Raw genomic sequence first — 25111 nt, 5'->3', positions numbered from 1 at the left:
TATATATTAATATCCTTCATTCCTATCATGAAGTTTATGTATTGATCCAATACAAAGAACAAGACATAAATTTTAATATTTGTCATTGTACTGTAGTTATATTTTTGGGCACTCCTCTTTTCTGCACAAGCGTTGGAATTTATTGTAGTTTTTAAATAAGACACCTCGTTTTGTGGGATTTGACTGTAAAGATGAGAGCATCTTGTCGTCTCAGGCCGCTCAGCCTTTAGGTAGAAGCGGGGCACATTAATGAAATGAACCTTGACGGTTTTTGCTTGAGGATGATTGTTAGTGCTCCTGAGCAAAAACAACCGCCACTGGAACCTCATTATCCTCCCGCTTGCTGCCACGTGCTCTGACTGGAGAAGTGAACCGGCCCGTCTGAAGTGTCTGAACTCTGGTTTTGTGGAGACTTACTGAACCCCAAGGAGCAAAACCTTCAGCTCGTTGCTGTTTGTGGGGTGATGGATGGAGCGCATCAGTATTCAGGGTCCCACTTATTTTAAATTCAGAAGAATTGTAAAGAAGGCACGTGAATGAGCGCCCGCCCTCCTCTCCGTCTCCTCAGGTATTGGTGTGCTCATCATGTCAGCCGTGATCAATTGTGCCGGACAGCGCCAAGGCTTCTGCACTCGACAGATTCAAGAAAAGTCTTTTGATACTTTTACTGCTGTCAGAATCACAGTTTATTCTCCCTGAATGGTGAAAAGAACTCGCAGGAGGCTGGATCAGTTGTAGGAGAGACCTTTTAATTCTCAAACCTCTTCAGGGAGCAGCAGATCAAACTTTTATCAAGAGGATATTTTACAGAGATAAAAATGTTCTGTCCCTTCACTCATATGCTCTTCTTGTTAGTGGACTTGTGTTTCACTGGAACTTCTTTTATTATTGACTCAAAGTTAAAAAATATTCTACCTTTGTTTGTACAGTGCCTTTAAAATGTAGTCTTACCACATTGTCACATTAGTACGGTGGCCCTGAGGTGTAAATAAACAACATTTGAAAATAACAAAATTACATTTTAAAAAAAGCACAAGAAAAACACAACATTTGTAAAAACGGAATCACATTTGAAAAAAAATTGAATTACATGGAAAAAACTGAATCATTCAAAAATTATATAATTTCTGTTTTTTCAAATGTGATTGTCGATGCGTGGATTTTAGATCCATGTATCAAAGTAAAGCGGGCAGATTAGCTTCACTTTCTAGAAAAAAACAACAAAAAAACAAAAACAAAACTTTTCTTTCCACTTCACGGTTTTGCACTTTGTGTTGGCTTATCACAAAGCATCCCTGTAAAATACTTTGATTTGTGGATTTACATGAAAAATTGTGAACGTTTTATAGATTTTAGTAAAAACTGCTGTTAAACTATTTTAGATGAGCAAGTGGGAGCGGTGGCGCAGAGGTTAGAGAAGGTGGACCTGTGATTGGAAGGTTGCTAGTTCAACTCCCTGGACTGACAACACCAAGATGTGGGAGGGAAAAGTGAAGCACCCACACATGTCTCCGCCCTCATTTGCCCCACTCTGGGCCCTTGAGCAAGGCCCTTAACCCCCATCTGCTCCCCCAGGCGCCCTGGATAGCAGCTCTCTGCTCCACACAGAGGGCTGTGGTAGCTCGGTGCTCTGTGGTTGCAGGAAGGACATCTGGCATAAAAATAATTGCCATGTTTTCATGCGAGTTAGTTCGCTGTGGCGACCCCTGAAGGGGGAGCAGCGAATGTTATTTTACACCACAGTGTGTTTATGGCCCAATGTCTTCTTTTCTTTTGTGGTCCAGTGTTGTCTTGTCTTGACTTGAAACAGCTTTTGTTCTCGATAACCGGTCATCCTTTATCTTAAATTGTTTGTTCAGTGTTATATTCCTCTGCCACTTTTAACCAAACACTCCTGCTACAACAGTAGCAACAAGCTGAATTTAGTGATTCCACCTTCTTAATGTCATAGGTGTTTGTTTCTGAGAAAAGTCCAGTATCTAAATGTTCAAGAAGTTGTTGATTGAACACTGTCGAGGTTCATTGGCTGCAGAGGTCAGCAGCTATCCAACATTTAACCCCAGTTTCCTCTGAGTCGTTGGTTTGTGCTGCACACCGTCAGGGACGTCGGCATTTAAATGCCAAAGCTTAGAAGAGGAAAACCCGCTCCGTGTTTTTAACTCGGCTGCCCTCTCTATAAACGTTGCCTCAGCGAGGCTGCGCTCTCGTTGAGCATTATCTCTTCAGGGATTACAGCACTCCATGCTGGAGAGCCGTCCCTCTTATTTCCCCTCTTCAGTGGACTGTAATTCACCTGCTTTTTACACTGAGAGCTCTCCACCACCCACAGTCACAACCATGTGTCGGGTCGAGTCCTGCAGGGATAAACACTGTGTGGAGGAGCTGCAGAGAGACAAAGAGTTGGAGTTTTTGTCTGATTGTTAAGTACCCAAATGGCTTTTAAATCAGTGGATTAAAAGGTGCGTAGGCATTTAAACTACACTCTTATAAACAGTGTATGATTTTAAAGTTTCACTGTGGAAATGTAAATCTGGGGTAACTTTTAAGGCAAAAAATGCTAAAGAGAACATAATTCAACAAATGAGACAAATTAATTATTTGAATCAATGCACAAATTACATCTGTGTAACATAGGTGTATTGTTTTGCACTATTAGTGACTAGCACATATCTTAGATCTTTTAGCGTACTGTTTGGCATTTATTTAATAATAATAATAATAATAATAATACTTTATTTATAAAGCCCTTTAAAACAACCACAGCTGCAACAAAGTGCTGTACAGATAAAATCAAGAACATTTAAACACATAAAAAAACAAAACAGTTGTTAAAACATTAAGATCAATAAAAACAATAAAAACAATGCAGAGCAAATTCAGTGTGTGCTAAAAGCCAGGGAGTAAAAATGTATTTTTAAAAGTTTTAAAACTGGACAGTGAAGGGACTTGTCTGATGGGAAGAGGAAGATCGTTCCACAGTCTTGGAGCAGCAACAGAAAAAGCTCTGTCACCTCTGAGCCTCCGTTTGGACCTCGGCACCTCCAGAAGCAGCTGATCAGCTGATCTGAGGCACCGAGCAGGAGGGTATGGGTGAAGCAGCTCAGAGAGGTAGGATGGGGCAAGACCATTTAAACTTTTAAAAACAAATAAAATAATTTTAAAATGAACAGACAGCCATTGGAGTGAAGCCAGAGTGGGGGTGATGTGCTTCCTCTTATGAACTCCAATTAAGAAGCCGAGCAGCAGCGTTCTGGACCAACTGGAGGTGTCTGAGGGAGGACTGGCTGATGCCAAGGTAAAGAGCGTTACAATAATCCAGCCGAGAGGTGACGAAGACATGGATTACTGTTTCCAGCTGCTGTTTTGTGAGGAAGGGCTTCACCTTAGCCAGCTGTCCGAGGTGATAAAAACTGGTCTTGACCACCGCTCCAATCTGGGAATCTAATTTAAAATCACTGTCCATTTTAAACCCAAGTTAGAAACTGTTTTATTTACGTGTGGTGCCAGAGGACCCAGATCAACAGGGCAAGGTTCACAAGAACCACTAGGACCAAACACCATCACTTCTGTTTTATTTTCATTGAAATTTAAGAAGTTTAAAGACATCCAGGCTTTGATGTCTTCAAGACACAACAGAAGTGGCCTGATTCAGGGGGCATTTTTCTTTTTTAGTGACATATAGATCTGACTATCAGCATAAGAGTGAAAAAAGATCCCATGCTTTCTAAGGATTGATCCCAATGGAAGCAAGAAAAGGGAAAAAAGCAGGGGACCTAAAATAGAGCCCTGTGGAACCCCAAAACACCGAGGAGCAGTGGAGGATTCAGAACCAGCTATGTTGACTGATATGGTTCTGTCTGCCAGATAGGACCTAAACCAGCTCAGTGCAGTGCCAGATACCCACTTGGTGCTGTAAGCGTGATATTAAAATGTTGTGGTCCACGGTATCAAAGGCAGCTGTTAGGACGAGCAGGACAAGAACCACATGTTCACCAGAATCATTTGCCATAAGAATACCATTAAAAACTCTGACTAGAGCTGATTCTGTACTGTGGTGAGTTTTGAAGCCAGACTGAAAAACCTCCAGGATATTGTGCTCATCCATAAAACATTTGACCTGTGAATATACATTTTTTTCTATTTTTTTAAATAAAAGGCAGCTTGGAGATGGGCCTGAAATTAACCAAGACAGTTTGGTCTAGGCTAGGCTTTTTAAGCATGTTTAGCATATATCAGTCTATATCTTGGATCCTTATTTACCGTTTCTTTTTACACGTTATATTTTTGCTATTGTTGGATGTAACAGGGACCTTGAGTACACAATTTCATTCTACCTCATGTACTACATGTGATGTGAATGTCAATAAAGAACCTTGACCCTGACAGCTATGTCCCAACACCAAAATACTCATCCTGCTGTAAAAGGTTTTAAACAAATATTTTAAAACATTTTGTCTGCTGTACTGATGTACAATCCAACAATGTTCAGTCAGGTCATCTAGACGATTTCTTTTTTTTTTTTTTGTGCTGAGACGTTTCACTCTCCATCCAGAAGGCTTCATCAGTCTGAGGAAACACCAAACAAAACTGCTTCTCCCCCAACAGCTTACTCCAAAGTGGGGAAAAAACCAGTTAAGTTAGTGTAAGATGGTCTCTGGGGCATGGCCTCTCCTCCAGTGCCCGTCCTCTCTCTTGTCGAGAGTCATGTCAAACTGGTTCAAAACACCAAAGTCCATGCTCAATAACCCAGGTATAAAATACAACAATTTTCTGTCAAGTCAGCTGGACGGTTTCTCTTTTTATAAATTTTTATTAAATTTTATTTTATTTCTGGATTATTGAGCATGGACTTTGGTGTTAATCAGTACAAATTTACTCCAGCACTTTCAAGTTGGTGACCCAAAACTGCAGGTAAATCGGGAAGTTTCCAGTTGCAGTCTCACCGGAAGAGGAAAAACGAGCCACATGGCTACGTTTTAAGCAGCCAACTTTAAATAAATAAATCACAACTTATTTTTATGTACGACTTTCAAAACTATTTTAAGTGTTGCCTTCATCGTACCCACATAGCCTGCTTTATGTGCATTTTGGCAGCTGCCCCACATTTAGGATTTTATTTTTCAAGTGCACGTTAAAAAAAGACAGATTCAAACCAGTTATTTTGTTTTTAGACCTGAACATTAGCTGAATGCCTTCTGTTTGAGAAGAGCTCCCATGCACAAGTCAAACTGCAGCTCTAGCGCTCACAAGATGCGTAGGAGATGACTGCTGCAACTATTTTGAGAGAAAACTTTTATATTGAATGTTTCATGCTCTGCAGAGAGTGGTGAAGGCTGCACAGAAGTCTGTTGGAGTCAGCCTCCCCACCATCACATACATCCAAACCTCTAGATGCAGGAAGAGGGCCACCTGCATCACGAAGGACTCCACTCACCCAGCACACACACTTTTTGCCCCGCTCCTCTCAGGAAGGAGGTTGAGGAGCATTAAGTGTAGAATCACTAGACTGAGGAACAGCTTCTACCCTGAGGCTGTTACGACTCATGAATCCCTAATCAGGATTATCACTGTAATGTCACTTTAATTGGTGATATGTGACATATCTGTGCTGCTGATCTCATGCTGCTGATCTCATGCTGCTGTATTCATTCATACCCATCTGCTCACCACAGACTCTTGTTGTGCCTTATTGTTACACATTATTAGTGTTAAGCTTATATCTTAGTGTATATTTTAGATCCTTATTTGTTGTTTCTTTTTACACTTTATATTATATATGTTAAATATTTTTGCTGTTTTTGGGTGTAACTGAGACCCTGAGTACATCATTTCCTTCCACCTCATGTATCACATGTGATGTGAATGACAATAAACTTGACTTGAACTTGAACTCAAGTCTTCAAAATTCAATTAAAGAGTGAGAGTCGTGCAGGAACTCATCATCTTGTCACAAACAGCGCCATTAAATTAAATAGTTCCAACAACATTTGTATATTCTGATTTTTTAAATGCTTTTATTGTATAAACATGAGAACTGCATGTATTTGTCTATATTGTACGAATCTCTTTCATTACAAGAATTTGAGAATCCCTGAGAATGTTTCATTCTGGAGACTTCTTCACGACTGCTGTTGGCCAACTGGTCAACAAACTGGTCACCAAGAGGTGCAGCCCAGTGGGATACCACCTTAAAAGATTTTACTTCCTACAACTTCATTGTGTATGTTCCTTTGTGCTTAAACTCTGGCACAACAATTTCCTGCAGGATCAGTAAAGTTCTATCTTATCTTAAATAGCCATCAACAAAAAATAATGCAAGGGCAGACAGTTTAATTGCCTGCAACGAACATCATAAAACATTTAAGAAACTAAAACTATCTGCAGTTGGTTGATTTTAACATTCATGAAAACCAAATCAGGGGAAACTTGAACACCAGTGTTGTGCCTGGACTGTAAATAGAAAACCACTTTATTAAAATAAAAATGCTTATCTACTTTGCTTACCAATGAAACGTGTCCAAAGAAACATCTACTTCTGCACTCAGAGTACTGAAACGTTGTCCCATCTCTGAAATCTGATGATGACCTCATCAGAAAAGTTTGTCACGGTTTTTCCTTCTTCTACAGTCACAGCTCCTCAGATGCTAAACCTTTTTGATGAAGCACTGATAATATAGGGTCAAAGGACAATAAATAATTAAAAACATTTTTAAAAGCATAATTCATATTGTAACTCCTCAGGGTCAATAAGTCATAACCACAGTTAGATATGATTAATAGGAAGAGAGGCTTGATTCTGGAGAACAGACGCTTTAAAGAGACAGCGTCTTAAAAGATGCTAAACTAAATTTTTACTAGCAGGACAGCAAACATTCATAAACAAACACCGTCACGTGAAACAGTTCCAGGTCCTTTTGATTGTTTTTCTGCATTATTATTACTTTCATTGAATGAGACTTTGTGTAAAACCAAAATATATATATATAAAAAATGGAAACCAAGTTTTTCCTCCTGTGGCTGTGAATAAAACAAGTTTGAGATCAATATAAAATTATGCGTTTTTACTTTATTTTATTTACAGCCCATAATTTAACCATTCTGTGTCATTTAACTGCTGATGAGAAATTATTCACCAAACAGCTGACAGATAAATTAGCACATGTAATCAAAGAGAATAATGTAAGACATAAAAGGACATTTTAAAATATTTAAATCGGAGCATAAATGTAAGTCTAAGCTGTTTTTTACGTACTGTAATGTCCAGTCTATAAGCTGCTACTTTTTTCACAGCTTTGAACCAGGCATCTTAAACCATGCTGCGGCTAAATTACGGATGTTTTTAAACCCCCATGTTAAAGACAATATTCATAAAACAAACATTTACTGAACATATTTGTGTATGTTACTGATACCTATTTAATTAAACATTTTAAAAATAAATCTTTCTGTGTAAATATCTCATGTTACAACGTGGAGACCTGTGGCTTATACACAAATGTGGCCTATACATGTATAAAAATGTTTTGTATTGCCCTGATATGACTTTTGTTGTGACTTGGCGCTATATAAATAAACTGAATTGAATTATTTAGTGTGCACGGCTTATGTTCGGGTGCGCTCTATAGTCTGGAAATTATGGTAATTTTATTTAACTATAGATGTGATTTGTTAATACATAAAAGTAACCCAACAAAGTTAAGTCAGGTAGGCTTCCATCTATTATCTTTACCTGCTTCTTCCTTTTCGGGTCACGGGGGGTCACTGGTCCCCATATCCAGCAATCACTGTGCGAGAATCGGGGGACCCTGGACAGGTCTCCAGTCCATCACAGGGACACATAGAGACAAACGAGACAAACAATCATTCACCCTCTCACTCGCACCTAGGGACAATTCAGAGTTACCAATCAGTCTAACATGCATGTTTTGGTCTGTGGGAGGAAACTGGAGTACCCGGAGAAAACCCACGCATGCACGGAGAGAACATGCAAACTCCACCCAGAAAGGTCCCGGCCAGGATTTGAACTGGGGCAACCTGCTCGCTGAAAGGCGGCAGCTCCACCAACTGCGCCACCGTGCTGCCAGATTGAACTTTGTCAGATTTTTTTTAACCTGAATTATTGAGCATTAACTTTGATACATAAAAGTAAATTATTTCAGCCATTCATCCACACAAAATGGCTTTTTTAGGAGCTATAAATACTTTGTAGATTAATAGATCTATATCTATAAATAGAGATTGTTCTGGAAAGAAAAAAAAACAGCTTTTCTGGACAAGGGCTGAATCTCCATTTTATTAAAGTATCAACAACTTCAAAATCAGTCCTGGGATGTAACGCTTGAGCAGTTTGTGAAAAATTACTTTTATCGCACCAATGACTTAAAAAGTCAGACAAATCACAGATCCTCATATTTCTGTTTCTGCCTCCCGCCTATAGACGAATTGTTTATTCTCATTATGTAATTTTTTTAGTGTGTTCTAAAGAAATGTACCAACAGACAAATAATGTTAAAAAAAAAGTCACAAACTCATAAAAATGTGGTGTTGCACAACAAAAACGTTAGGCAATGTTTGTTGTAGAGACTGAAATGAAGCTGTGCTGTTGGGATGAAGAGCTCTCTGCTGCTGACACAGAAATCAAACCTTATTGTCGGAGAGGCTGAATCAAATGGCAGCATGAATCACAGAAATTGGTTCTTGTCTCAGAGGCGAATAACAACATCCATTATCAGACACATTTAACAGAGGCAGTGCTGGGTTTAGCTTACAGATCAAACGTGAGAAGAAAACAGTAATATTGGAGCTGATGGTATTTTACTGTATATTTACTGTATATTGTAGTGTATGAGTATACGTGAACAGTCCCTCAGAATCACCTGCAAGAATGTCGATGGGCCATTTTTCAATTAATATAGTTGTACTGGTTTATTTACCGCTCAGTAGAAACCATCCATCCATCCATCCATCCATTATCTTTACCCGCTTATTCCATTTGGGGTCACGGGGGTCGCTGGTGCCCATGTCCAGCAATCACTGTGCGAGGGGCGGGGTACACCCTGGACGGGTCACAAGTCCATCACAGGGACACATAGAGACAAACGAGACAAACAACCATTCACTCTCTCACTCACACCTAGGGACAATTTTAGAGTCATCAATCAGCCTAACATGCATGTTTTTGGTCTGTGGGAGGAAACCGGAGCACCCGGAGAAAACCCATGCATGCACGGAGAGAACATGCAAGCTCGACCCAGAAAGGCCCCTGAACCGGGGTTTGAACCAAGGACCTGCTCACTGAGAGGCAGCAGCTCTACCAGTTGCACCACCGTGCTGCCCCAGTAGAAACCAATGTTTACTTTATTTTTCCAAATTCAAAACTAAAATAATTGTTTTCCTTGGATAAGGGAAAAAAAAATCACAGCAGTCATGCAAAAGAAATAAAAATAGGAAGTAATTGTTATAGCCTGTTGCCGACAGCAAAAGCTCAGACGTTTGTGGGTCTGCAGCCATCACGGTTTTCAGGAGGTTTGGACCCAGAAGGCAGACAGACAAGGAGCTCAAGAAAATAAGACTTATTTGTATTTCAAACAAAACAAACTGTGTCAACAAACTTACAAAACCCTCTAGAGATAAGGACAAAGAGGCATGGGGACACCGAGGTGTGGTACGGGAGTCAATAATGCTCGACTGATGTGGGAATGGAGACTGAGGGAACAAATGGACTGGGGCTGATGAGGAGATGGAAACAGCTGGGCTCAATAGGGTGCAGGTGTGAGTGACAGGATGTTTCATTTAATTTCTCCTTTATTTAACACTAAGAACAAATTATTATTTACAGTGTGAGCCTGGAAGCATCAACAGGTACAGGTAGGGTCAAGAGAAGGGAAGTCAAAACCATGAAATATCCAAGTCATTAAGAGGGAAATTCAAATTACATTAACAACAGTTCATGTTCAAAGTCAGACAACAACATTACTAATCATGAAAACATTTGCACTAAAAATGGCTTTTAAACAATTTTTAAAATTAGAACCGGAGACAAGTGAGGTCAGACCCAAAGTTTTTTGAAGCAGATTCCAGTCAGATGGAGCAGCAGAGGCAAAGCCAGATTTGGTCTTTAGAGTTGTTAACCACTAATACTGAGAGGATCGGCTGTTATACTTCGAAACTGGTGCTAGTTGCAGTAGATTAGTTAAATATGGAGGTGAATAACCAGTAACGTCTTATAAATGATGATAAACTAATTAATTTAATGACAAATATGTAGAGAGGCCATTTAACAAGAGGTGCCCATGATGTTTTATAAGGAGCATTTGTAACAAAGAGAATAGCAGAGTGATAAATTGTGTCCAGCTTACGAAGGACGCTTTTACAAGCATGTCTGTAAATTATGTCTCCATCATCTTAACACAGGTAGAATGTTTTTTTTCAACAATGGTTCATTTGGAAGCCAATAAAGATCGATTTCTATATAGAGACCGACTTTAACCAATTACAAAACATTGACATGACGTGAAAAGGACAGAGCACCATCGATACAAATTCTCAAATATTTATAAACTGTTACTTCTTCTATTTTATCACTGTTTACTGTTGTGAAGTCCACCGAGTTGGTTATGGTTCCTCCTCCATGACAGAACAACAAACATTTAGTTTTCTTGGCAGTTAAGGACAAATTTAAGTCAGAAAAGACCTGCTGGATTTCAAGAAAACCACAATCAGGGGACTTCACAACCTCATCCAGAGTAGAGCCAAAAGCGTATAAAATAGTGTCATCAGCATATAAATGAATCGAGGCCTCACAAACAAAATGCAAGATATCATTTAGAAATATGGAGAAAAGAGTTGGACCAAGAATGGAGCCTTGGGGTACACCTAACATAACCGGAAGAAACTGTAAAATATGAGAGTCAACCTTTACTTGCTGTGACCTATTTGAAAGATAATTACGGAACCATGTTAGTGGTTTCAGTTTAAAGTCTGTGGGTTAGCTGATGTATTGCTCGAGTTCCTCTGGGCGAATTTTTAAATGCTCCAGTGTTTCTCTGATCCAGCAATGGTGATCATTTAGGACACAGACAGAAGGCAGCTCCTCTCCTGCTGTTTTTATCAACTCCGCTTGTTATTTTTTTCCTCACTCAGGCAAAGCGATGGAGGCTGATTCATCTCCAGCTGTGTTGGATATTGTGATATGCTCTGTTGATCTCTTCCCTGTGAAACACTCAATTTTGATTTTGCTTCTGCCTCTTAAGGTTGTGGTTGTTTTACAGACTTGTCAAAATCTTATTAGCTGACATGAACCTGGCATCTGACATCACTTGTGCATAAGTGATGTCAGATGCCAGGTTCATCTGGGAGGAACTCATTAAATGTGCTTCCATTTATTGAGTGCAAAACAAAAGAAGTCCATCTTGTCTGTGGGTTTGAAGATTTTTCAGAACCGTTTATGTGAAGCTTTACCAAAGTGTGTAATTTTTGTTTTGTCTGACAGAGGTGTGTGACGGTCCGCTGGTGTCCAACCTGCTGCCTTCATCCTTCAGGAGCTCCTCTCAGCTGTCCAGCAGTCATGCGCCGGGTTTCGCCAAACTCAACCGGCGAGACGGTGAGGAAGAACTGCACGAGTCCTAGACACAGCTTAACCTAAACTAACCTTTAGCGGTTCTGATGCATGCTCAATAATCCAGGCAGATTAAGCTAACAAGGTTGAGTCAGGTCCTCTGGACGGATTCTTCTTTGTTGAAACATTTAGTTTAGAAACATTTAGTTTAAAAGATGAAAGAAAAATTCCTACAGAATACCTGATTCAACCTTATTAGCTTTCCGTTAGCTGGTTTTAGAGAATACTTATTACTTAATTGTATCAGTGTATTATTATTTTAGGAAGATGAATAAGTCTGAACCAAACAAAAGGCTTAAACTCAATAAAAGAAAAACTACAAACGTTCACACTATGATTGTTTTAGTTTGACGGTCTTACAAAAAATTTCACTGTTAAAATGCATGTTTTCTGGTGCATTGTGGGTAGTCAGTCCTGTGTTAGCTGTTTAAGAGGAACAGCTAATGTTCACATGTCAAACTTCTGCAATTTGCATAACGTTACAGAACAATATTCACATTAAATCATGTATTTTTAACATTTTCCAATCAGTTCAGACTAATTGAAATCTGCATGCACTGATAATAAACAACAGCCACCCCAGATATACCAGGGAATTAATGGCTTTTCTAGTAAAATTTTAGCTTCTTTTTAGTAAAAATAGCACACGACATTATTATAGAATTAAAGACATAATCATATAACATAACGTTGTTTAAACACATTTATTCTGTTGGGCTTATTTCCACTTGATGTGTTTTATTTTTTATTTTTATGCAGCTCCTGAACCTGTAATCTCAAGCCCAGCTATAAAAACACATTTAATTTTATCATTAAAATAGTGGCTCGTTTATTTAACTGGGTGCACACATAACTGAATAAGGTGAAGGTTATTGTTTTATTTTATTTTTTTTGCATCTTCAGTTCTGCTGCTCAGAAAACAGAGAGGGAAGAGGAAAATGTTCCTTCTCAGTTTGTCCTGTGGAGCTACTTTATGTCCATTCACCTTTTCTGCTTGTTTACTAGAGGAGTACTGTGTGCTAAGAGTGTAACAATTTACAATAAGATACACAAAATTTGATTCATTACTAGGGAACGCCTCAGGAACGAATCAGGAGCTGATGGGTAGTTAACCAGTACCATGGGGAACACACAGCCAAGCCTTATAAGGGGACTACTGGTTAGTTACTTTGTAAATGAAGAAGAACTAATCAAGAACTAATGGGTAGTTACCAAGGAAACCAAAGAGGAACGAATCAGGAGCTAATGAGTAGTTAACCAGTACTTACTGGTGTGAACATCAGTGAACAAAATAATAGCCAGGCAATGATTTGGTACTCAGTAAGTGATAGTCAGACATAGTTAAGATGACACCAGTACAAGATTATGAAATTGACAATGTATTTCATTAATAGGTTTACAAAAGAGAAAATCCAGTAAAATCAGTAATCACTGGGAAACAGGTTTTGAACGAAACGAGCTGTGACCTCACTGGTGCAGGGTTTATTCAGAACCCACATGGAGAATGTCTCCTCTGTTTCTGTGGTAATAAACCAGTAGTCCCCTAATAAGGCTTGGCTGTGTGTTCCCCAGTAAGTACTGGTTAGCTACTGATTCTTTCCTGAGGCGTTCCCTAGTAGTTAATCAGATTTTGTGTACCTTTTTATAAAGTGTTACTGCTAAGTGCTGGGTAAAAACTAGATTTATTTATTATTTTTTCAAATAAATCACTAAACTATTTGATCAGACTTGTATTATTAAAAATGGGTAAAGCTGCAGTGAGTTGTTTTGAAGCAGACTAAAACTGGAGGAACAAGAAAAAACAAGAACAAGCTTATTTATTTTGTTCTTCTCTGCTGTTTCTGACACACACACACACACACACACACACACACACAGAGACACACACACACATACACACACACATACTGGTGGAGGCTTGTATCAGGAGTAAAAGCAAACTGGGATTGTTCAGCCAGCTGGAAGTCCGGTGCTGGAAGCTGATGTGAGGCTTTGACAAAATGGAGATTTTGGGATTGCTGCTTTATCTCAACATCAAAGCCCAGAATCAGCTGGGAGGGCGAGGCCGGCCTAATCTGGATCAGAATGATTTTAGACACCTGGGAAAGCCAAAGGAAGCCGAGCATGAAGAAATTCAGCAGCAGCCCATCTGCTATCTTTGTTTGTTCACGTGAAGCACGAAGCCGTGAAAAAAGTGATTTAAATGTCCGACATATTCTCCAAACACATTCACCTGACATGTTGAGAATGGATTATTATGGCAAGTTGCAATATAAAAAGCTTTGGGAAATGTAATAAATTATAAATAAATTATAAGATGGTGGGCTTGTTTTATTTTAGGGTCCTGCTATTTGGTTTTCTGACTCTCCAGTACACAGTCAGGGTTTAGGAGGAGACCTGTGCTGCTGCAGAAGACAAAATAGTGGTAACATTTTGAGTCTGTGTTTATGTTTTTTTAGTCTTTAGCGTTAGCAAAATATCTCATGAACCACCAGATGGATTTCAATGACATTTTCAGACAGTAATCACTGACATTTACAACTTTTGGAGTTACTCAGTTCAAAGCAGCTGCTAATGCTAATCGACATCCGTGAACACAAAAATTAATATAACGCAATTAATTGTACAGATGTTGAGTCCCCATAAAAGTCCCAGGGGAGTGGTGGTGCAGAGGTTGGAGAAGGTGGGCCTGTGATCAGACGGTTGTTAGTTGGACTCCCCGAACCGACAACATCAAAATGTGGGTGGAAAAGGAGCCCTTGAGCAAGGCCCTTAACCCCCATCATCTGCTCCCAAACAGATCTCTGGAAAATGAGTCCTCGTGACTCAATGAGACTACGTGTATAAATAAAGGGTAACTAAATAATAAATAAATCTGGTGTGGTAGTAGCTGAGAGTAGTCCACTACTTACACTCCAAGTGCTGTCAGTTTGTCAAAAGCTGTTGATGTTTAGAAACGTTAGCGGAGCGTGTGAGAGATGACGTTCTTCAAAGAATGTTCGTTTCATTGTTCATGTTTGCAGAGGAGCAAAGTGCAACTAAAAAAAAAACAAGATAAAGTTTTTTTTTTATGCAACGTTTCTTTCAAGGTTCAAACTTTTAGAAGTGACGTCCCAGTAAACGGTAAGAGTTCAGGAACTTTCAGGGAACTTTTCATTGAGAAGCGCTCGTTGAAAATCCGACAGAAAACCTTCGAATTGTTGGATGTTTTTGAAACGTTTCAGTGAATGATTTCTAAACGTTACACCGAGAAAGTTGCAAATAAAAAAGATTTTATTAATAATTTTCCTAAAATTATATGTTTTTCTGTTGTATTTAAGCAAACAATAAACTACATATCTTCTGCAAGAACACTTCATCTTACCACAGTTATTTTCTAACACTGTAGGTCTTTTTATTTTTTGTGAAAACTTTGTGTGCTTTAAAACTCATCATTTTATTTGATCATAGAAAAATCAGCTTCATGCAGAGATGTAACAAAAAACAGGAATAAAGAAAAATATTGAAAGTGCTCACTTCACCACGAGACAATTAGGAGACAAATCGAACGACTAAAAAATAAATTCAAATGTTTAGAAAAGAGGCAACGCAAATTACTGCAGAAACATAAATCAGTTTAAATAAGAATAAAAATGAGGTTAAATGCTCATGTAAAAAACATATAACTACCTGTGAAGAAAACTGATAACTTGAAATTTTTTCTTTTGCAAAACTGCAGCATTAACGATTGCTGAAATTTGCTGAAAAAGCTGAAAGTTGTTAAAGCTAAAAGAAGCAACACATTAGCTAAAAACAAATAGATGCTGAATACTAGCTAAAAGCCAAAAGAAGCTAAATTATTTCTTAAAGCTAAAAATAGTAAAACACAAGCTAGCAAAGGGTTAGCTACAGGCTAAAGTAGGAAAACATTAGCTTAATGTAACAAAAGCTTAGCTAAAAGCTAAGCTGGGGGTGTGGTGGTGCAGAGGCTAGAGAGGGTGAGCCTGTGATTGGAAGGTCACCAAGTCAACTCCCTGGACTGATAACATCAAAAATTTGGGTGGAAAAGGTGGAACACCCAAACCTGCCTCCACCCTCATTTGCCTCACTCTGGGCCCATGAGCAAGGCGTTTAACACCACCAGCTTCTCCCCAGGCACCTTAAATGGCAGCTGTCTGCTTCACGTGTGTGTTCAAATGTGCAATGGGAAAAATGCAGAAAATAAATTTTCCCCTCGGGCATTAATAGAGTACAATAAAAAAAATTTAACACCGACAAAAATGAGAAAAAGGCTAAAAGTATCAAAACGCTGGCTGAAAGTAAAATTCAATAAAAGGCAAACCTAAAGTAGCAAAATGGACGCCAAAAACATAAAAGAACGTAAGAAAACAAAATTGTTTTACATTACAAATTATTACACATATGCCAAAGCAGATCAACACGAGAACATTTTTGAAAGAACTGAAAGATCTGAATGTGTTTCTATGGGGAGTCAATAGAAACTGTGAAGTTAAATGTTTTATACAAAGATGTATGTTACAAAAACTACAATTTGTAACACCCAACACCTAAATGAGCTAAATGTTCTGATATATGAATCTCTAAAGCAGCAGAAAGTTGAACATTTTGGTTGTTCATGGATACATTTCTACAATTTAGGTTCTCAGTCAGCAAAAAAAATAAAAATAAATAATATCCATCCATCCATTATTTTTACCCGCTTCTTCCATTTTGGGTCATGAAGGTCACTGGTGCCCATATCCGGCAGTCACTGTGTGAGAGGCGGGGGACGCCCTGGACATGTCTCCAGTCCATCACATGGACACAGAGACAAACAACCATTCAGTCTTTCACTCACACCTAGAGACAATTTAGAGTTAATCAGCCTGTCATGCATGTTTCCTGCAGGAGGTTTTGGTCTCCATTGAAATACAGATATTACAGAATTTGATTTATCTGCCAGTGAAGTTGCTGTTTACCAGTTTTTTCTGAATTCTAATTAGATAATTTGACATCCTGTGACCTCAGGGAGTCCAAAATAATAAATAAATAGGATCCACCCCCACCCCATTATACTGTAACATATTAAATCTTGGTTCTTTTCCATTCCATTTATTGCAGTCATAATTAAAAGTAGATTGTATCACTAATCAGTAATTATTTTGTCAAGAAGCAGAAATACACTGACTTTGAGTAGGAGTATAATAAATGAGCGCTGATATCATAAATCAGGTTGATCTGTCATTTCAGAGCTGTGTATTTCAGAAGCAGCTGTAGGTGCCGGGAGGTACAGATTATGACACACTTCATTCCCAGCTGAATTAATAGTTTGGATGATCTCATCTGTTTGCCGAGGAAATCAATGGATACATGAAATTCTCCATCTAATTTCCCAGTGCTGCTGCTAATACTCTGCCTTTTATCTAAAAAAAGTTAAATCTGGTCCTATGGACATAAAAAAACAAAAAAAAAACAAAAAAAAAACCCTGTAGAAAAGTTTCATCTTTCATCTGAAAAGACTTCCTCAGTCTGAGGTGCTGTATTCAGCTCAGTCTTATAAATAGCACCCTCTTGCAGTGGATCAACTAGTTTGCTGTTGACAACCAAAACCAGCTGCTCAACTAATCAAGGAGGACCATCAGCCTGATCACCTTCCTGACACTGAACAGCATACACAATATTACTATGTTTGTGCCGGGGGACTGGATCTTTGGGATGAACCAGTCTTTGCCGTAATGTAATTTGGGGTTTAAAAGCCACTGGGACGTTATGTTTAGAAAATAAACGTCTCAGTTTCTCTGATACTCCCTCAACATATGGAATGATCACTGGTCTGGGTCTGGGTTCCTCCTTTTCACCTGTTGGCTGACTGGAGTCCTGTGTGGGTTTCTTCTCTGCTTTCAGGAAGGCCCAGTTAAGATATCCACATTGCTCTAGAGCCTGTCTTGTGTGGGATTTCTCCTTCTGCCTGGCTCCTGAGCTAGTGGGGACGCTGTCTGCTCTGTGGTACAGAGTCCTGATGACTCCTAACTTGTGCTCCAAAGGGTGATGGGAGTCAAACTGCAAATACTGGTCTGTGTGGGTGGGTTTGCGGTACACCTCAGTTTGCAAATGTCCTCTATCAGAATCTGAGACCTCACAGTCCAAGAAAATCAACAGTAACACAGATGAGGGTTGTGCCTTTTATATGAAAACTTACTGGCAGTGATGTTACTGGCAACAATGCTTCCAGTAATTTAAATGAAATGACAAGGAAATGAATAACAGGATACTTCTTGGTCCTTAAGTTGAAGTCCCAAAGTGCAGTAATTAAAATATTCGTCTACAAAATGGACCATCTTTCAAGAAGTCGATGCCACATCCTCAACTGTCTTAGATTTGTTTAACATAAAGAGATATACTGTCAATATGCCCACACATGCTGAGTATATAGTTATTGTTTCACATCGGGGAGCAAAAAGGAAGAATATGAAATATCCTCCATCCATCCATACATGTTGTCAGCATAACTAGAAAAAAAAAGTTGTACTGACATCCATTTTGGTGTGAGGCTGCATCTAGGTGTAAAAAAGGTTCCACGTCAAAATCCAAGATGGTTGCCACCATATATAAGTAAACCAGCCACCTCTGTCATTTGAGGAAACCCACATTCTAGTTTTAATATTGCTTAAATGGAGAATTTCTTCAAATGATTGGGTTGGCGGGTGGGGTGGCCAAAGATTAATCTATGGTGCCCAAGGCCACCATTGGCCACCCTCTGGCTCCTCCATGGCACCTGGTGGTGGATAAAACTACTCCCTTCACTTGACAGAATCTGCCACTCTGCATCACCTCGGACAATTAAACAACTATCTCTGTTCTTCTACAATGCACGCTAACTCCTTGAATATCTTACATCAAAAAGATTAAGGTTTACTTGCATTCCCCGTTCAGTTCCAGTCCAAAAAAAACACTCATTCCAAAAACTACCAACATTTATTATTCTAATCCCTCAGCGATGGAAAACATTGGCATCTTGCTTGTTTAGTCTGTAACAGATTGGGCATATGATGCAAGTCTGCATGTCTGGTTTTTGTTGTTTGAAGAATTATTGTTGTGCTCAGAAAGCTCAGCAATAATCCCAAGCATATTACATCAGATTACAGTAAAGTAAAGGTTGTTGTGGTGATGGATTCGTTTTTCTTTGAAAAGAAATGTATACATTTAGCAGTAAAACTTGCAGTTTTTCATTTAAGGCAAGTACTTGAACAATCTGCATTTAAAGAATTAAATCTCCACTTGTCCCAATATCACAAAGGACTGGGATCCCCCACCCACAGGCATGAACTTCTAGAATGGGGGGTCTTGTTAAGCAGTTAAATGGGATTTGGCCTGCACCTATTGGCTCATTCTTTTTCCATCAACACATCTCAAACTTCTCAAGTTTGGACACAAGACACCTTGTTATGTGGTTTTTGGCACTGAGATTTTGGCAGCACATCTTTTTGTCTTTGGAGGCTGCAGGGAGTGGACTCCATGGTTTACGCTGCTTCTGTTGTGTCCAACAGATGATGAGACCAGAATCTGTGGATTAGGGACAGCTGATGAGATGTTGATGGGATCAGTTATCCTATTGTAAGAAGACATCATGTGTTGTGAAGAGTGCTCGGTTCAGTTTTAATTTCAAATGTCCAAAGTTTATTTCATTCGTCCTCAAACTTTTAATCTTGGTACTAATATGTCTTTCCTCCTCCAGTCGATCATCCTTGCAGTAAATTATCTTTCCAAGTGGCTCCTCCTTTTCTCTATGGTCAGTTTTACAATTTAATGAGGGTTTATTTTTCTCAATCTGTAGTCACATTTTATCACTGAATGTATTCAGCTTGCTCAATGTTTGTCTCAATAACGGACAACCCAGAACAAAAAGACTGATAATGAACAACACAGACCCGAAGGTATAAATCCAGTGCTTTTATTTAAAGTGAGCAACAATTCAGCACATAACAGGAACCCTGGGGAGCAAGGAGATGGGTCAGGTCCAGAGTTCTGCGATGGGGGTTTGATCAGAACATACAGGGTCCTCACAAGTAGATGGATGGTAAGTAGCTTGGTTCCAATATCCTGTACAATTGTGAGAACTTGAAGACCCAGTTGATCCAGAAGAGCGTGTGGATGGAGGGCGAGGAGAACAGCTGAAGAGTGCACAGGTAAGGTTTCCAGATAGGAGGTCCGATAATCAGGTAGGTGTCCGGAGGCTTAATGGAAAAAGGCTAAAAGTAAGTAAACATAAGACTTGAGATTCACAAAGTGGCTCTGGAGCCACATGTGGCTCTTCGGTTCCTTCGCAGTGGTTCTTTCAAGCTTTGACCAAAACCAACGTGAAACTGAATTTTATTGGATGTTACACAAATGACAAAAAAATGGCTAGTTTTAGCAATTTTCCTGACATTTCTTTTGCAAATATGTGAATACTGGAACACGTACAAGGAGTAAGCATATTCACTTTAACTTTGTGCTTTATTTCTATACTTTATTTTTCCACGATTAAAAAAATACATAAAAGCTACCCCACCCCACTTACAAGAATCAGTTTGTTTCATTTGTCTTAAACTGTTAAAATATAAATTGTTAGATATATTTTAGCGTTATAATGTCACCCCTAATGGTCACAAAAGCCCCCTCCAACAAACCTAAAGTGGCACACGGTCCACCAGTTGATAATCCGAGCAGGTTGCTGCGGCTCTGATCACTTTTAATTTAGTGAACGAAGACGTAAAATGGCTCTTTCGATCGTAAACGTTGCAGACCCCTGGGCTAGAAGGATGAACCATAGGCAGGGTAACGCTCCAGCATTGGAGAGAAGTCATCAGGTGCCTTGCATACGCCTGGAGCCTCGTCGGGAAACATTGTTTGCAGGAGTGGCAGTATGGACAGACATGGAACAGGAACTCTGTTTCAATGTTTTCTTTTTTTGGGGCAGAACAAATTATCAGTTACGCTGCTGCAGTTATGCCGGGATCACCTTTAAAACAACTCCATATGTCTCTTGAATCAGTTTCCAAACTAATTTGGTATAAAAGCTGAGTGTAACTCCAATTGGAACCTGCTAGGAGCATGTGCGAGGCTTGCCAGCTAATTAAGTGTTTACTTGTGTCTCTGTGTGTGTTCAGTATTCAAAGATTCAACATTACACTCGAAGCTTGAATGGAAACGACATGCCTGCAGGAAATATTCAATGCTGGCTGCTCCTCTGCTCCATCGAGCCCATTAGGCTCTCAGTCCAGATGACACGTTATCAACCTGCTGAAATTACTATCCAGTCTTGCTATTCTAATGCAAATGATGAGCTCCCACTCCATTTTTTTTTTCAGCTTCTCAACTGTCTGCAGCGCTGCCAGTTCATTCCTCTACCTGTCTGAAGCGGCAGCAGCTCGCTGCTTCCTCCGTCTGTCTGGCCTTGTCCTTTCTGCTCGACTCCTCACTCTCGACTCGTCTCTTTGTGTTTCAGTCTCTCTTCTGTTCCTGTCCGGTGGAATATCAGTACATTATTAATGATTCTACAAGCTTTTGTTTTTGTCTGGTTTAATTTATCCGTGCATCGGCTTCATATAGTGATGCTGCAGACTACAGCGGCTTCACGTCTGACTTGATGTATTTTCCAAGGCGAAGCAGAAAATGGTGCTGCACGACTGACTTTGTTCTCTCTGGTCAACTTTTAGAGTCCGAGGAACAACAGACGAATTAACTGGGCTGGTTTCAGGTGTCAACATTTTTAGAAGTGAACTGCATCTGGAAAACTGTCTTCGTCTTTCGGCTTTTCCCTCTTCAAGGGTCGCCACAAGTCCTCCTCCTCCATCTCATTCTGTCCTCACTCCAACTACCTCCATATTCTCTCTAACTGTGTCCATATATCTTCTGCATCTATAAAACAGTGGAATATGAATATCCTGATTTATGCTCAATAATCCAGGTAGAAAAATCAAACAAAGTTAAGTCGGGTCCTCTGGACGGTTTCTTTATGTTGAAACGTTTCGTCTTTCATCCAAAAGACTTCATCAGTCCACCTCGTCAGCCTCAAAAGAGTCGGCTGGGGAGAGGGGAGACTCCAGAAACCATCTTAGCACCATCAAACTGGTTGGCCCACTATGTGAAGGTGCTATTTATGTCAGAGTCAAAGATTCTTTATTGTCATTCGCACCACATGTGGTACATGTGGTGGGATGAAATTATGTGCACGGGGTCCCAGTTACATCCAACAATAAAATGTAAAAGAAAAACAATAACATCTAAGATATGAACTAAGAAAAACATCAATTAAAAATACACTAAGCACTAAGAGCATAAAAATACGTCAAACAGCAGCACAAACATGAACATGAGTCTGTGTGAGCAGATGAGCACGCATGAACACAGCAACATGAAACAGATCAGCAGCAACATGAAACAGATCAGCAGCAACATGATGTGATTTTTTTCACATTAGTGCAAAATCACAACAAAGTTGTCTCAGTTGTCTCAGGACACTTTACAGGAACATTCACATACATAAAGAGCACATTACACCAGTTTTGGCCTCACTGCACTGGCTACCAGTTCACCTTCGAATCCAGTTCAAAATACTCCTGTATGTCTACAAATCGCTGAACAGTCCCCCTCCCCCCATCTCTCTGATCTGCTACAACCATATGTCCCACCACGTTCCCTGAGGTCAGCAGACCAGTTGCTCCTCACAGTTCCAGGAACTCGTCTTAAGCTCAGAGGTGGCAGGGCCTTCTCTGTAGCAGGACCAAGACTTTGGAACGAGTTACCTCTGTTTGTCAGACTGGCCCCCTCCCTCTCGGTTTTCAAATCCCTTTTAAAACTCACTACTATTCAGTAGCTTTCAACACCAGAGGATCTGTGTTTATAAACCTGTATGCTCCACGCTGGTTTGTCGTCACGTTTGTTATCTGCATCGTTTGTATGTCTATATTTTTGATTTACTTCATTTTGTAAATTGCTTCGTGTGTTGTCTGTTGTTCTGTCTGTACAGCACTTTGGTTGGCCTTGTCGCTGTTTTAAGTGCTCTATAAATAAAAATGGCATGGTATGGTATAAAAGCCAATTAGTAAAGGTTGTCATTCATGTGTACACCCAAGTACTTGTAGCTGGAGACCACTTCCACCACAGATCCTCTTATGTTCAGGGGGGTGTAGATGTTTTTGTTCCTTCTGAAGTCCACAATCATCTCCTTTGTCTTCTTCACATTGATGTGAAGGTTATTCTCTTTGCACCTGCTCTCCAGGTGTTCCACCTCTTGCCTGTAGCTGGACTCATCATTGTTTATGATGCATCCCACCACCGCTGTATCATCTGCAAACTTTACAATGTGACAGCCTGGATGGGTAGCTGCACAATCATACGTGAGCAGAGTAAACAGGAGGGGGCTCAACACACATCCCTGAGGCGAGCCAGTGCTGAGGGTTATGGTGGAGGAGGAGAAGTTGTGGATCCTCACTGACTGTGGTCCGTTTGTTAAGAAGTCTAGTACCCAGTTGCAAATGGAGGGGCTTAGTCCTAGTGTGAATAGTTTGTCCATCAGGGTTTGGGGGATCATGGTGTTGAAGGCAGATGTGAAGTCCACAAAGAGCATACGGACGTAAGAGTCTTTCTGCTCCAGGTGGTTGAGCGCAGTGTGGACCACAGAGGAGATGGCATCCTCTGTTGATCGGTTCTCGTGGTATGCGTACTGATGAGGGTCCTCGTTGATGTTGATGGTTGTTTTGATGTGAGTCATGACCAGTTTTTCGAAGCATTTAGCGACTATCGGGGTGAGGGCCACTGGCCGATAGTCATTCAGACCAGTCACTGTAGAGCTTTTTGGGACTGGGATGCTGGTGGCAGTCTTCAGGCAGGTGGGAACTGTCTCCAGGGTAAGTGAGGTGTTAAAGATGTCTGCCAGCACCTCGCAGAGCTGATTGGCACGTTCTTTATAAGACTGAGTTTATTGCAGTTTCTCGGACTGATGAAGTCCTTTGGATGAAAAACAAAACATTTCAACAAAAAGAAACCATCCAGAGGACCTGGCAACTTTGTCAGTGCAATATGAAGGTTTTTTTTTATTATTTTTTTTATTTGCTTGACAGAATTTCTTTTTGTTTTTGAAAGATGGTTTCAAGGTAGTTGACTCATTGCAGTATTGTAAAGACAAGATAAAAAAAATTAACTTTATAAAGTAAGAAACAAAATCTGCACATTTATTTCTCTAACCAAAAGGTTAGTGGGGGAGTGGTAGTGCAGAGGTTAGAGAAGGTGGGCCTGCGATCGAAAGGTTGCCAGTTCGACTCCCTGGACTGAAATCAAAATGTGGGTGGAAAGTAGAACACCCACACCTGCCTCCACCCTCATTTGCCCCACTCTGGGCCCTTGAGCAAGGCCCTTAACCCCCCCACCATCTGCTCCCAAACAGGTCCCTCTTGAAAACAAGTCCTTGTGATTCAATGAGACTACCTGTATAAATAAAAGTTAAATGAACAGTGTCCTTAAATAAAAAAACAATTATTATTTGTGGTGAAAAGCTGCCATTATGTGTGTTTGTTTATCTGAACAGCTGAAGTGACTGAAAATAGGTAAAATGAAAAAAGAAAAAAGATGAGATCTGTGGAAAAGCTGTTTAGGATGTAGACGTCTGACAGTTTTGATGTATTGATACTTTTTTAAAATCAGATTTGTTAAATAAAATAGACTGTTTACACTGACTGCCTACCCACATTTGATCAATTTATCAATATTCTTGGAAATCTACAGGAGTGACTGTTTTAAAATTGCACCATTTGTTCAGAATAATCTTGTTTGTGTGTGATTTGATGTTTTCAGTGAGTCCTTTTAAAACTTGATCTCATCAAACACAAACATAGAGTGAGAATTAAAGGTTAAATTAACTACATGTTGTCCATCTGAAGGAAAGTTTCTTGGAAACCAATTCTCTTTGTAATTTACTACCAATCAAGAAAAATAGCAGAGCGCTCAATTAGTACAATTCCAGTTAATCAAGTCCAATTATTGCAAGAACGTCCTCAGGAGTCTTTCATCCAGTAAACATAACATCAGCAGTTGGTTGAATTAAATTGCCTTTAATTGCACAACTGTTCCTTGAAAATGGTCGGTGTGCGTCTACATTGTGCTACAAAGTCTCCGGACGTGGCTCTAATTTAAAAAAATAAAAAACATCTTGGAACAGAACACGTAAAGAGCAGCTGCACTGGTTTACAGAGCTAAATGTTAGCTTCACAATAAAGACTAAAATTATGTTCAATTACTTTTTTTTTCTTCCATTTTTTATCGCCTAACTTTTTCTGTTTAGGTAAAATTGGATATATAATTTTGTATAGTAGGTTACAACTGATTTATAAAAGGCTCATAAGTACATTTTATTCCCTATTACAGATATTAATAATAACATATGTTATATAACATAATTCATATTTAGAACAGCACTGCTCCCTTCTTCACGGGTCACAGTGACCTAACTCGCCCAAAGACATGTACACAGGATGC

General features: G+C 39.6%; 1 protein-coding gene across 1 annotated transcript in view; it reads left to right on the top strand.

The window, feature by feature from the left end:
* Window positions 1-25111, top strand: part of LOC119414298 (contactin-associated protein-like 4) — a 146300-nt gene that overhangs the window by 26794 nt on the left and 94395 nt on the right. Inside the window, exon 2 of the mRNA XM_037681392.1 lies at window positions 11492-11602. Coding sequence (XP_037537320.1) covers window positions 11492-11602 — 111 coding nt within the window. The remainder of the gene's footprint in view (window positions 1-11491; window positions 11603-25111) is intronic.

This window comes from Nematolebias whitei, chromosome 9 (assembly GCF_014905685.2).
Source record: "Nematolebias whitei isolate Nwh7 chromosome 9, NemWhi1, whole genome shotgun sequence".
Lineage (NCBI taxonomy): Eukaryota > Metazoa > Chordata > Actinopteri > Cyprinodontiformes > Rivulidae > Nematolebias > Nematolebias whitei.
This window is presented reverse-complemented; position numbering and strand designations above follow the sequence as displayed.